The sequence below is a fragment of the Chaetodon trifascialis genome, chromosome 8 (genome assembly GCF_039877785.1).
Source record: "Chaetodon trifascialis isolate fChaTrf1 chromosome 8, fChaTrf1.hap1, whole genome shotgun sequence".
In the NCBI taxonomy this organism is placed as follows: Eukaryota; Metazoa; Chordata; class Actinopteri; order Chaetodontiformes; family Chaetodontidae; genus Chaetodon; species Chaetodon trifascialis.
The window spans coordinates 18,138,762-18,153,326 of NC_092063.1; the positions used below are offsets into that span (position 1 = coordinate 18,138,762).

The window sequence follows — 14,565 nt, forward strand, 5'->3', positions numbered from 1 at the left end:
ACAGAGGCTCTCATCACATCTGCACAACTTGTTTACCGCTCGCTAACAAAGGGTGCTAATTAATGTTCAGCGTGTCATTTGCAAGTGAAACTGTCTGGAAAGTGCGTTTAGCCTTTTCTCCTCTCAGGTATAACAAGTTCTTTTTTTCCCCCCTGACAGCCTGAAGGGAGATCTGACAATACTGCAGCACTGTTGTTGGCAGACAGCTCTTACTTCTTATCAATAAGGCCTCTGGGTTAAAAAGCAGCCATGCTCAAAATATCACACTAAAAATGTTTTACTGCCGGGCTTTCCATTAGTTACAAGCAAACCACATGTACCTCGTTTTATGTGTTTCGGTGCTGTGAAACAGATGACACACACGCTGAAAAAGTTTAACAGTATAGAGAGAAAGAGATCATCTTACCGTTTCTTTGTTGGGCAGCAGCTCTTTCCGGATCCTGAAGAAGTTTTTGCCGAACTGTCTCAACCCTTTAATGAAGCGCTTCTGCAATTTTTCATGGAGGAAGACAGAGAGAAGAGAGAAACAGTTACTAGATGTGAAGTCAGCTAAACTGCCACCGCATAAAGTTACTGGCTAGCACCACTACAAAAAACATTGTTTTCATTTCGCTCGTCTGTGGCTGCAGAGGTTTTGATGCGAATCTAGAAAGGCGTTTAAACTCCGGAGAAAACCCAGCCATGTCAGGGCAAAACGAGAGAGGAAATGACAAGTCAGGCAGGGAGAGACGCTGAGATTAGGCTCGTCTTTTCACGTGCTGAGTAAATACAGCTTGAAAAATACCATCTATTAGAGAAACAACAGTCACTGGCATACGTGTTAAACGTGTAAATCACACACGTGAAAAGTTTAAAGTCCAAACCTGAACTTGAGAGTTGAAAAGCAAGAAAATGTCTCGCTGTGTTCTGTTTCTGTCTGTACATTTTGCCAATTTTAAAAACAAAGAAAAGATGTAAAAATGGATTAAATACAGGCTTGCATGGGTGAAAGGAAGTGAACGGCATGATGACAAAAAAATGCTACTTCATCACATTGGATTTAAGCTGACATAAAAACTGAATGTGAATCCAGCACCTCAGCTCAGTGGGCACAGAAACAACACCAGGAACGAATAAAGAGCAAAAAGCAGAACAACCGAAATGTATTTCTTCTCCTTTAAGAGCCACAGACTGCGAGCCATAAAAAGCGGAGGCTGAAAACATTCATAACCAGCGAAGCAGACAACCAACAGATTTACTTTCTTGCTCCAGAGGCGAGCCCCGTTCCTCAGTGATCTCAGCCAACCGTTTCCACCAAGTAACTCCAGCAAAAAGCAGGGAAAAGTCCTCAGGGAGCACGGCACAAATCTCTACGTCCAGCCACAGGTAAAGCAAAAATTAAGGGGGCAAATCCACAGTGCCTCCAACGGTACACTGATTTTTTTTTTCCTTTTTTTTTTTACAAGCAAGAAATAGCTTGTCACTCTCTGCTCTTCCACTACAAAGGGGAAGGCTTTACATGTGATCTTTCTGCAAGAGAGCCTCTGGTTCGCGGCAGGCTGGAAAACCCGGAGCGGAGTCCCGTGCTCCATGTTAGTGTCGGGCACGGCGCTCATTTCAGCCTGCTCTCGATCCTCTAACACTGCACGGACAGGCTTCATTTCTCTACCCCCGCACAGGAAAAGCCAGCCCACTGTTTGTTATTAAAACTGCACCAAAGCTTTCAGTTAAACAGAAACTACAGCAGTCCTTTAAATGCGCTCAGAGCTCGGGTTGAGCACGCACACAGAGGCACAAACTCAACTAGCTGCCAGCCTGAGAGGGGAGGCAGGCTGATACAATTTGTGTGGAGAAAGGTCTTGGACATGGTGGAAGGAGACAAGTGAGAAAGAAAACCAGACATGGAGTCTCTTCCCGAGTGTCAGGGGTTCATTTTCCATGCCGTGTATGGTGCATTATGTAACCACAGATTGTTTACATACCCAGCTTTGGTGGGGAACAAAGGCCAATTTTACAGAAGTAGCACAGCCGGCTTCAAAACACAACTGTCTTTCAGGAGGAGAAATTACAGACGAGATAGACAGACCCATCTCAACAAAAGGACCGAATGACTGTATTTATCTCTATCACGCAAACAAACCAAATAGTCTCAAGTTTGAGAGTTCAACTATGTAATCGTGAGGAGGAAAATATGAAAGTTTGAGTTAAACCAGACTAAATAATCAACATTAGAAGCCTGATCAAAAGCTAGATGGATCAGAGCTGACAGCTTGAAAAAGAAAAAACAAAAGAACGGAAGAAGGAAAAAAAGAAAAGCCTGCCCGATCATTGACATGAGACAGCAGTTCATTTGCATTAATCAGGCTGAAGGTGTAGCAGTTGATTAACCAGTAGATGGAGCCGTCTCCAACACAAGCGCTCCTCCACATCTGACACCCAACTCCAACCACTCCAGGGGTTAAGAGCAGATTACCATTTGGACTGTCAGTCAAACCTCCACAGAGCTACATATAACCAGTGCAGAGCTCCAGAGGATCAACATTGCAGGCCTTGTTCAACAGGTGATGACAACACCAGATAACAATTCTTTTGAAATATTGCCAACAGTGTTTGTGTGGGGTAAAAAGTGCAAAAGTTCACAAAGGATGCACAAATATTCTGAGGATGTGTTTGTTGTCTCTTAAGCAGCAGGGGGGTGAAAGTGCTGCGTCTTCCCTGATGTTCTGATCAATTACATTTATTAATCCAGCACACCCTTTTGTCCAAAGTTACTTCCACAACCCACCTGACACAACACATGGCTGCAGGTGCACAAAGTAACATATACGTGAAAAGCAAATTACAATTTTTAGACAGCTGGAGAAGGACTGAGAGGAAGAGCATGTTACAGAGTGAGTGCTCTCAGAAGACGAAGGTCTTCAGCTGGGTTTTGAGGACAGGGAGGGATTCTGCGGACTGAAGGGGCTGCACAGGAGAAGAGTCTGGATTGCGACTTCCTGCCTCGCAGTGACTGTCGGACCAGTCAACAATTCGACCTGCCCATGCAGCCTGTGCGTCTGTCCTAATTATGTCACCTTAATTATGTTCCCCAACTGTACTATTTACACAGCCTGTCTGTCCGTCTCCACAGAGGAGCTGCGTGCATGCTCCCTCCCTCCCTCCTCCCTTCCGTTTTCTTTCTCTCGCTGACTCCCTCCCTACACGTCGGCTCCAGTTTAAGGCTCCATTTCAGCTGCCTGGGCTCACTGCTCTCCAGCCCAGCTAATAAATCATCCGCCAATCTGCTCCCTGAATCGCTCTGCCCCTGCTCAGACTGCTCCAGCCCTTCGTTGCTAGGCAACACAGCAGCGGAGGAGGGGCTGAGGGAGCCAGAGCGAGCAAGCAGGCGAGGGGGGGGGGGCTGGGTGGAAGCGCTACCAAATGGCCATCCGCTGTGCAGAAACAACAGGCTTCTCTCTCTGAGTGTGTTCCAGAGAGCTGGCGCTTTTCACCCGCCCCAAGTTTCCCCCTCGGAGGCTCACAGAGCACTATTGTGAGGCTGGAGAGGATATGTATAAAAGGAGGAGGAGAAGGAGAAAAAATGATTCAATAGGCCATTGTTGTGTGTGCGCACTTCCTGCTTGAGGGGTGATTGTTCGGAGTTGTAAAACTGGTTAAGATAATGCAGACATACGCACAAAGATGGTATCATGATGACAAACAGAGTGCAGGCTCGCATATGGAGCATAATTCCTGCTAAATGTCATTCCATGAAAACACTGACGAAAGACCGTCCAACAGCAAACAAAGCCACTTCCACTCAATATGGAGTCATTATACTTGACTCGTTGTTTAAAGCTGACCTTTCAAAGCCTGCTGTGTGTACACCCAGAGGGCCGAAGACGCTCGGTCTGCTCACCCAAACCAAAGGGTAAAAACACTGCTGTCTGTTATGAAATATCTGCCGAGTAATAAGATTGGCCACGGTGCACGGGGAGGAAATCACAACATGCTTGAAGAAGAGAAAGGCAGACCGCACTGACAGACACTAGACTACCCACATCCTCTCTGCACTGACACCATGCAGAAAGATTCAAATCTGTGTTTAGATATGCTAACATGTGTGTCGACGTTAACGGAGCAATGACCTTCCAGGAGAAGCTCTTTTAAAAATCCCAAGAATACTTTTCAGCAGCTTTTACAGCAAAAGTCCTGTTTTAATATTTACCCAACCATAAACAGGGACACATTCTGCCAACTTTTGGCAGGCAAAGTCACGTCCTCTGCTTCCTTTGGCTTGTACTGACACAAAAGGTGACAGGAAATTCCAGCACACACCCATCCTGCCTGCTATTTAGTTACTGAACAACCCTAAAAAGCATTGCTGGCACTGAGGTCTAATGGTGATAAAATACACTGTTGACACTAAATCTCTGGGTGTAGCAAACAGAGCTCCCTCTGCAGACTGAAGAAAAGCCGCTCGTCTAAAATAATTTACAGCCTGCAGCAGGGGGATGCGGGGCGGCATGCAGCGTTTCATCTGCCTGTGGTGTTTTTGGTCGGGTGGCGTGTCTCAGGTCTGTAGGCTGGTGTTCAGCCACTGGGGGGCCGCCACTCTCTCCTCTCCCTCGTCTTCCTCCCTCCCCCTCCCGCCTTGGTGCTGTCGGCGGCCTGCTTCAGTCATCCATCAGCTGAACACACCGCCAGAGATAAGCCGCGGCACAGTGCAGCTGGCTGAGGGATAGACCTGCCGCCCAACAGCAGTCATAGATCAGCCTCTCTGCCTCTGACATGGCGACACGCAGCACGACGGCTGCCGCTGCCTCTGATTGTTTATGTGGCACCTCCTGTTGGCCGATGCATTATAAGCACCATGCAATCTGGCACGGCAGCAGCTTCATTTGAGGAGACCATTGTATTTTGTCAGGTTTTGTGAGGGCAAGAATCCTTTGATGACCTTCACCGAGTCTGCCGGTAGGTGCCGGGGAATCAATCTGATGCTGATATTACTTTGGATTTTATTGACACATCGTCTGAATAAATAACTTTTGGATTCGAGATCAACAGAGGCAAATGATAGTGTCAGATCACTTCATGTGAAGGCGGGTGTGAAGATTTAATATTCGCATGAGGAGGGAAGATGCTAGATATGATGGACTTATTGCATGAGTATACATCATATGTATCTGTGGTCATACCTTTTCCATTCTTAAAATAAGTCTCTGAACTCATTTTAAGATTATTTTAGGTGGCTCCATGTTTAATTTTCCGTCATACTCCTGTTTATCGATACATTCAATTAAGATAATCTGGACAGTAAAGGCCAATGATGAGACTTGTAATGTCATCTGTATTTGATAATACAACACATTTTATTATTGCATACAACCATAGAATAAATCAGAAATGTCTGATTAAAGTTTTAAGAAAACTCTAAAAATACACAACACAAAAGCAGAGCCTTTGCTCTCCCTGGTCTCTAGGTTTTCTCTGCAGGCTGCCAAACTAACAACTGATCACATCATGAACATCAAGTAACAAGCCTGGGTTGTTTTCTGACCTTAAAAGCAGATGTTGATAATCATATCCTGTCAGCTAAAGGTGGTTTCACACTTTACAGCAAGTGGTTATTTAGGTACGAGAGGTACTCAGTGTGTGACGCTCTTATTTTGCAATACGGCATCAGTGGAGAAACATTTAATGGCAACAAATGGAAACTACCTGTATGCTTTTCACTTGATGTGCTTTTTGTTCTTGGTTTAAAAGAATGTATTTTTGCCATGGAGACGACTGCATGATCAAAAGGACGGGAAGAGAGTTGCGTGTGGGTGGTGAGAATTGATCTGGCTTCTGATAAAACACATAAAGAAGTGGTGTAGTGGGAGCGCTTCTATCAGTTAGACTTCAGAAAAAGCAGAGGACTATTCTGTCTGAAGGGTTTCACCCGCCCATAATAACAGTAATAATATTAGTAATCCCATTTTTTTCTTGGTTAAATCAATCACTCCTCTGCCCTCAACAACCTGCTCAGTAGACAATAGGGGCTTCTCACCGTCACCGGTGTCATGTTCAGCCATGACATGGATTTTGATACTGTCATTACCGTGACAAATGTTTTAGCATATCAAAAATAATGTGCTTTTCTGTGGCTGCGATAACGTACGGGTAGAGGGCTACGCATGCACTCACACAACTGGAGTTACATAGCCTACATGTGTGCGCTAATTATTTTACTTTGAAAGCAGGATTCACTACAAAACTGAAGCTCAAGGATGGCTTGATACTGGTTACAGGTTAGCCTGTTGAATTTCGACTTAGCACATTCTGTGGCTGATGTGGTTAGTGGCATCTATTGTTGACCCACATCTGGAGTATTTCATATTGACGCACAGTCAAGAGAAACTGTGTGAAAGTTAAGCCTCTTTTGAAGCTGGTTAAATAACCAGTGTAGGTAGGTTTGATGTGGGAAACTGTTTTCTTGTTGCTTTTTGTGTTGTCCCACATAGCCAGAGCTAACATCATTTCCAGACTTCATACAGCAACACAAGCTCAGCTGGTTGTGTTGTTACAGGAAAGCCTCCTCGGCTGCGTGCTATGTAGGTATGTGTGTCTGTTGCTGCCGAATATAAATGTACTTGACAGATGTCCTGCGATACAGTGACGGATATAATGTAGAAGGTCAGTGGTTCGCTCTCTGGCCCCTGCAGTCCACACGTAGAACTATCCTAGGCCAAGATATTAAACTCCAAATCACTCCCAACAGCTGCGCCATCAGCGTTTGAATGTGAGTGTGGATGTGTGATGATGTCATTGCATTCTCTTTTTATTTACATTTTACACGGCATCCCAACTTCTTTGGAATCAGGATTTGATGCATTAATTTTATAACACTTGAGATTTTTCTTCGGTGTAATCTGTGGGTATCACCTCTGAGCGGTGCTCACATCAAGGTGATGGATTTCACTTTCTGAAAGTTGGACCAACAGTGTCACGGTGAAAGATTGTTCAGGGCTTGACTCTGACAAATCTTCCTGAAGTGAAATGATTTTCTGTGGTGGTGAGGAGAGAATAAAAATGAAACAAATACTCTGCTTTGTAACGGTGTCACTTCCTCCACCGCAGCAATGACACGGTTTACGAATGATCACGACACTGGTCTCATCTTTCTGTGTGGGAGAAATTCTTAATATTCTTCTAGAGTTGGGGAGTTGAGACAAGGTCCAGGATTATGTGCTATGTGGCAGCAGCTGCAAGTGCAGAGAGAGGGGGGGGGGGGGCAAGAGGAGTCAAAGGGGGGAGGAGAGGGTGACAAGTGACCCTGCAGACAGGCTGATTCTGTCATTCCAGCTGCCCCCGCTGTCACTTTTATTCACATCTCTAAAAGAATGCAGCGGTGGGGTGAAAAAAGAGCAGGCAGGAATAATGAAGCTCGTCCTGGAGGGGGGATAAGATAGAAGAGGGAGAGGAGAGGGAGGAGGACAGGCAGAGCAAGGGGTGATAAATAAATGAAGAGCAGCGGGGCTGATTTCTCTGAGTGCGGTAAGGTTGGAGCTACATTTACACCTGTCCCTCAAGGCTGCAGGGCTGAAAAGGCACAACTGGTGATCAGATCACTGGGAGCTGTGTCCTTGGCTGGCCGGAGTCAAGATGCTGCTTCTGCAGGCTGTGTGCACTGTGGGGCAGGTGGAGCACAGACAGCCTGCTGACCGCCTCCACCCGCGGACACAAAACACGACGGCCACTGAACGTAGCTGACAATGTGTACTAGACTGCCTGACAGCTCCTCCACTGCACGAACATAATGCTGTCTGAACATGATGAAACTCCTGTGTAAACGTGTGGAGGGACTTGGCCGAGGTTACAGAATAAATTAAATACCATAAGGATTCAGGGCTGGACAATAACGCAATGTTATTGCCTTCCTGTGAAATTTTATGATTGTAATATATCATAGCGTGTAAATCTTAAATTCTTAGTTTCTAAAAACTAAGACCACTCTGTGGTCATTAATGAATGATCATTTGCTGTGTATGTATACCAAATACAATTTACCAACAGGGTCTCCAGTGTATGTTTTAACCTGCTCTTGGTCATAATTCAATAAAAAAAAAAACCCAAAAGGATCCACATCAAGATGTTTTGTTGATGTTATGTGTTTATGTTAAAAGACATTACTATCAGATGATATACTTGTATCAGAAAATCAAATCAAAAATCCAGTATTGTGCTATTTTATGCTGTATACATTAGCGCACATTAGGCTCTATCATTACAGATAAACAACACTGTAATGCAACATTATTCTCTGATTGAAAAAAAGCCAAATGTAAATCAATGTGATCACTCTATTCTCTGAATCAGGGTATTTACAGCTTCTACTGTCGAGCCCCTACTGTGCTTCTTAGACAAGTGGTCTGTGGTAGACCTGCTGTGGTGGAGTATGGCAATAAAGCCTCCCCCCAACATGCCTGTCCCCAGCTCTGATCATCCTCGTGCAGCAGTTTAGCTTGGCGCCAGCAAGCATGCATAAGTAAAGGCGAACTCTTAACTGGTCCACAAAAGGACGGCTGACTTCATTTGTTGTGATTCGCTGCGGTCCTGCCGCCGACTCTGGCTTTATTCAAATGTGGCCATCATGTTCAATTACAAGACAAATCAACCCATTCACTTCCACCGGATCCGAGCTGCTGGATTCAAAGCTACAACAAAAGGCTGCCAGGCTTGGGCATTACCAAACAATATCAAAGCGGAGAAAGGATGATTCACCCAGGAGGAGGAAAAACTAACACAGAAGAATTGGAGCAGTGGAGCCTTTTGTTTTTCTAAGATCTACAGACAGATCAGTCAGCAGTGTTATCTTTAAAGGAGAGCGGGTATACAAACATGTAGTGCAGTGTGTCATAATGCATCAAAGCCGCAGCTCTCAGTCGTTTCTGACATGGTGTATCCAGTACTTTCATTCCCCTCCTCCCCCTTCACGATGTGCTGTTTGATCAGGAAGACGGGCTGCCATTTTCTGATTCTCCAGCCCTTCAACAGCTGTGGTGAAATTCACATCTAAATTCAAATGGAGGCTAACATTACCAGCCCTCAGTCTTTTCCCTTTCCAGACTTCCATGCTAAAGATTTATTCTGTGGGTGATAAACAGGATGCAGCTGCTCTCGGGCCTTAGAGGAGCTGGAAACTGACGAGTGTTTTTACTGATGTCTTGTGAGACGGGGCCAAGAGCCTTGTTTTTAACTCTCTCAACAGCTCCCTCTAAAGACACAAACCAAGCTCTGACAAGCAGCTGCTATCCTTACAAGAGATACCAAGAAACATCAAGAAAACTATAGAACGCCCTGAAACAACAAATGACCAGTTTCTCGTGTATTCAAACTTCACACGCGTATCCTTTTCCTGCCTATTACTTGTCCAAGCATGATGTGCTTATGGATGCATTTTCAAATTAAAGGCATCGTTCTCTTACCACTTCATCCTCGGACCAGCACTTCTCTATCAGTTTGGGTACAGGCTTCTTCACCAGACGCTGGAGAGCTTTTCCTGCATCGTAGCTGCTCTCATGAAGCTGAAGACAAAGGCAAAAAAAACCCCTCATCTTATGATTCTGATTATAAAACAAAGCCCGGATAGATTAAAAAAGGAACATTTACGAAGGTGTGAACTTTCTTTGTAACCACACAGGAGGGACATTTCGAGCTGTGGCGACACATTTTACTGAGCTATTGTATTACAATTTCAGTTACAACCCGCAGTGACTGAAGCTTTTTACTCGAGCATCAGAGGAAATTCTGTGCAAAGATCTAAGAACCAGCCTGAAAAAAATAAACAGAATAGTGACAAAGGCAATCACTGTGCAGCTTTAAGCCCTGTGTCACATTCAAATGGGCAAAACAGGCAGCGCTGGAGCTCTTCTTCTGAGAATAAACAAGCATTACTCATTGGAATTGCAAATGGAGGAAGGTCGAGAGACAATGACCTGCCCGCTATGTTAATTTTCCAGTTTATAGACTCAGAATATAAATGCCCTGTTTATGATGATTCTAATCTCTTTCTTGTGCTTGATTCCTCTGTATTCATTATCAATGTGACGGACAAATCTCTCATTACGCCTGAGGTATTGTAAGCCTCTGAGGCTGGGTTTACTACAGGGGGCTCCTCTACTGGCTCAGGGGCTTTATCATTGCCCATCACTGTGGAGCTGCACCGCCACAAAAATCCCAGTAATTCAAACACCACATTTTATTGTGAAATGGAGATGGACTGGGGTTTTCTTCTATTACGTACGCTTGATTTTTGCATTAGACTTGTTGCATGGCTACTTACAGTGTTAAGTGCGTTTAATGTAGTGTCATCTCGAGAGGCTGCTAGACACCCATCTTCTGTTGAGCCTCCGTCACACATCCCTGCGAAGGCAGCCATGCTCCTGTGGACACAGCACACATGAAATCAACGTTAAAACAGCCACAGACATCAGGCTACAGAGCCATTTAACTGACTTTAATGTCCATGTAGCTCATTTTTTTCAAGCGTGTCTCACGGGAATGGTTGACTAATGATTTTCTTCTCTACCAAAAGTAACAAGCGAAATGATAATTACAAATGGCTTCTTCAATGTACACAGAGAAGAAACTACAGCCAGCACTGCCACACGGCTGCTGACATAACTTCAAATTAAAATGAAATTAGATTTTAACGTGACAATATTTGAGAAAGGAGGACGGCAGTAGCACAGGTTTAGTGAAAGCAAGCCAAGAAATGCTGCGTTTATAACATAAACTAAACAGCTTGGTAATAGATGGGAGTCGAGCTGCAACATTAGTCTTGAAATTGATCAGTCATTCGACGGGAAATATCTCCCAGACACTCAAATGTGAGCATTTGCTGCTTTTCCAGGTCTTACATTATCACACATTAAATTATTTGATGTTTTGGACTGTCAATGTCACCTTAGGCTCTGGGATATTGTGACAGGCATTTTTCCCAGTCAGTTTTCAGATGTTTTATACATCAAAGCCGTAGAATGGAGGGAGAAAGTGAGAAGATCCAAATTACAGCAACAGAGCAAGAAGCCTTTCAGGTCCGAGCTGAACCACATTAGTCTCTTAGTCTCCTCTCCTGCAGTAAATCTTATTTCTCACACGTATGTCACATGTATTAATAGCCATCTTTACCACAGTACGTTCAAAGCAATGCTCTCGTGCCGTCAGAAAAGCACACCTGATGTTCCTCGTACGCACGCTTGTTCCAACAAGAAAAAATACTTTGGCTTTGACGTGAAGCACGTTACAATTCACAGTAAGAACAAAAATACAACATATTAAAGGTCTATGTAATACTGGTAGGGATGAAAACAAATATGATAGAAAAATATAGACTATGATGGAATTTCTACAGCACTGTCTGCCATAGTGACAGATGGTGATTAATGACTCTGTGGCCCCTGACTGCAACATAACACAGGAGCCTGTTCAGACATATCACTTTCACTGCAACAACATCTCGAGGAACACTGATGAAGGATTTTATCCCATGATACGACACCCGATGAAGTGTGACATTTATAGGCAGCACTAAAGACGGCGTGAGACTAACAGCGTCCCGTCATTCAGGGCGAACAGAGATGGACAAACAGGAAGCCTCCTGGATGAAAGGGATTTCTGTGGACTGAACTATCGCTGTACAAATGACAAACTGTACCGAGCATTGACAAACATGAAGCATGTCTTCTCATGCTGTCACTATAGTTACTGCCAGTGGCTGACGACCCAGGATGAGATCTACAAAAAGAACAATGCATTAAAACCAGGAAGGACGCAGTACACTCACTATGGACAGGGAACGCACCCTGTTTTTCCCTGAAAATGATGCACTGTGAACGACAAATCCATGTTGAAATTGCCAGGAGAGCTAGTTAGCTGTTAGCTGCAGGTGGGCAGCAATGTCCTGTGGTGTGTTTGCCTAATGGAGCTAATAGAGTCAATGGTGCTAAGAAGTGACGGAGCAAATAGCTCACAGCTAAAGGCCATAATAGAGCTAAGAGCTAACAAAAGCTGCCGCACAGCAGGACGGACAGTTTCTGTCAGAGGAACATGAAGGGTTCAACAGTGACCTGCAGTTCAATGTGACAACAAAACAAATTAACAGTAAATAAATGTGCTGAAATATTCAGCTGAGTTCAGTTTGCAGGGAGAGGTACTTTGAATGCTAACAACATTTTGATTTTGGGACAGTTAACGTTGTTTTTCGAGACAGTTTTTCCGAAATAAAGCGAGTTTAGTGGTTTGAATAAAATACCACCAATGAGAGAGAAGAAATGCGGTTTGACTGATGTTGAGTACAGAAGCAGGTTGATGGTGGAGAGTGGAAGCCTGTAGATGTTTTCACTTTCACTGATGTGAGTCTTTGATGTCTTGATATTATTAAGTTCTGAATATACGCAACATTCACACACTTGGGTATGAATACAGTGAGGGCGAGGGACAGATTGTGGTTCCATGTTTTATCATACATCATCTTTAACCTTAGTGATGATAGATTTCCCTTGAACCAGTAGAATGAACTCCTGTGTGTCTCTGGGCTCACCTTGCGGCTCTGAGGTACATGAGAAGATCACAGTCATTGACCCCTGGCATCCAGACCAGTTCCTCATTCTCGGTCACAGCCTGGCCACCAGGAGAGGGGAAAGGTTGCAGCTCTGGAAGCTTGGCCTAATTAGGTCCAGGGAGGAGGAGGAGAAAGGAGGGACAGATGGTGTCACACTACAAATAGCATGCCAGCTTAAAGAAAATATCAGCTTTCAACCCTCCTGTCATCAACATTTCTCTGGTGGCAGCGGGGAATGGGGACAAGTTCAGTCACAATGATTCAATATTTTAACACAACACAGAACTGCAGCACTCAGACGACTTTCTGTCCTTGCAGCGCTGAAGATGAACAAAATTGTTTTAAGCCGTTCAGTGTTTTTGCTCTGTTGCAAAGATGGAACGTATACATCCTGTCTACGTTTGGTGGTAGCTGATTACTGATTATTTAAACTCAAGAAAGTTTGTATAGTAGTAAGTACAACCCTGAATGCCAAAAGTGAGACGCTGTGTACCACAAATAAAACTGAATGTGATCATTTGCTCATCCTTTTTGACAGACACTCAAATGGAAACAGTACATATGTATAATGTTTTACCTCAGCAACGTCATTGACTTTTGACTTTTGTAGATATCTGCTTAATCTGAATTTGACGCAGCAACATGTTTCAAACAAGTTGGGACAGGAGCAGCTAAAGACTGGGAAAAATGTGGAATGCTCCAAAAACATCTGTTTGGAACATTCCACAGGTAAACAGGATCATTGGTAACAGCTGATAGCATCATGACTGGGTATGGAAGGGGCATCGTGGAAAGACTCAGTCGCTCACAAGCAAGGACTATGACTACATGGGCTCAGGAACACTTCATAAAAAACATTTGTTTGCAAATGACTGTATTCTGATTTTATTTACATTTCACACAGTGTCCCAACTGTTTTAGTATCAGGGCTGTACACACAGTTATTACACGGTGCTACAGTACAGTTGCACAGGCTGGCAGATGCAAACGCTGCAGTTAACTGTCATGCAAACTTCTATGTAAACTGTGAATGTCTAATCAAGGACCTTGATTCCACCAGGGTTCACAAAATAAGGTGTCGTATTCCACAGTGGCATCACTGCCTTGTAAAATTTATGTTGTTTCTTTTTTGTTTGTTTTGTGTTTTAGATTTAGATTGAAACTTTACATGTTCTGCATATAATATGTCTACTTATCTGTCTTGTGAGAACAGCATTGCAGAGAGGATCAAATTACTTGTTAAAATCAGCATCAGTTATGGTGGTGTTGTGGCTAAATAGTAAGCCACTATTGTTCATTGTTATTATTTTAAGTAACAAGCCATGCCATGACTCAGACTAAATGGCATCTATGAGGTGAGAAGAGCTGTTAGGTAATCACGTGATAATTAAATTTTGTAACGAAGAGGCTGCATGATGTTTCCAACTTTCACCAACACTAGAGAAATCTCTCAAGTCAACTGCTGGGTGACGTTGTGTTGTACAATGTCTTACTTGGTGACTGGGTCCCACTCGGATTTCCCCTTGTGTGCTGTTTAGTCGCCTGTGAGGAGACAAAGAAAGCAGATTGAAACAAAATATTTCCCTGGCAACATCTCAAAACTAGCTGAAAGAAACCTGTCGGCCTGTTGAGCGAGCGGAACAATTGCACGAAGTCACGATTGGGTATCATCACTGACTGACGCCTCAAAGCAGGGAAGAAAGAAAACGCCAGAAAACTAAGAATTCGTGACCTGGACAAGATGGGACTCAGCGCGAGGGGACATGGGCCATGTGGAACTTTGAGGCGAGTCACATGTGAGAAAAAGCACGTAGTGTTTTATTCTGAAAGCAATTAAAGATTTGAGGAGAACATTCCTGGTCGACTGCTGCTGCACAGCGAGCTGAGCGCTGCACATTTGCAGGCCTGATATTGTGGATGCAGCAATAAAACAGAATCCCCTAAAAGGAGGAGGAGGTGGGGGGTGGGGGGGGGGCTGGCTCTGGATATGCAGGGCGAGA

The 14,565-nt window shown here is 44.1% G+C and overlaps 1 protein-coding gene across 7 annotated transcripts in view; it reads right to left on the bottom strand.

Annotated features, from left to right (window-relative positions):
* rerea (arginine-glutamic acid dipeptide (RE) repeats a) overlaps window positions 1–14,565 on the bottom strand; it is a 125,350-nt gene that overhangs the window by 18,811 nt on the left and 91,974 nt on the right. For all 7 annotated transcript variants that reach the window (XM_070967658.1, XM_070967657.1, XM_070967656.1 and 4 more), the window contains 5 exons: window positions 14,059–14,107; window positions 12,545–12,669; window positions 10,286–10,385; window positions 9,429–9,527; window positions 407–487 (listed from right to left, as the gene is read on the bottom strand). In XM_070967658.1, coding sequence (XP_070823759.1) covers window positions 407–487; window positions 9,429–9,527; window positions 10,286–10,385; window positions 12,545–12,669; window positions 14,059–14,107 — 454 coding nt within the window. The remainder of the gene's footprint in view (window positions 1–406; window positions 488–9,428; window positions 9,528–10,285; window positions 10,386–12,544; window positions 12,670–14,058; window positions 14,108–14,565) is intronic.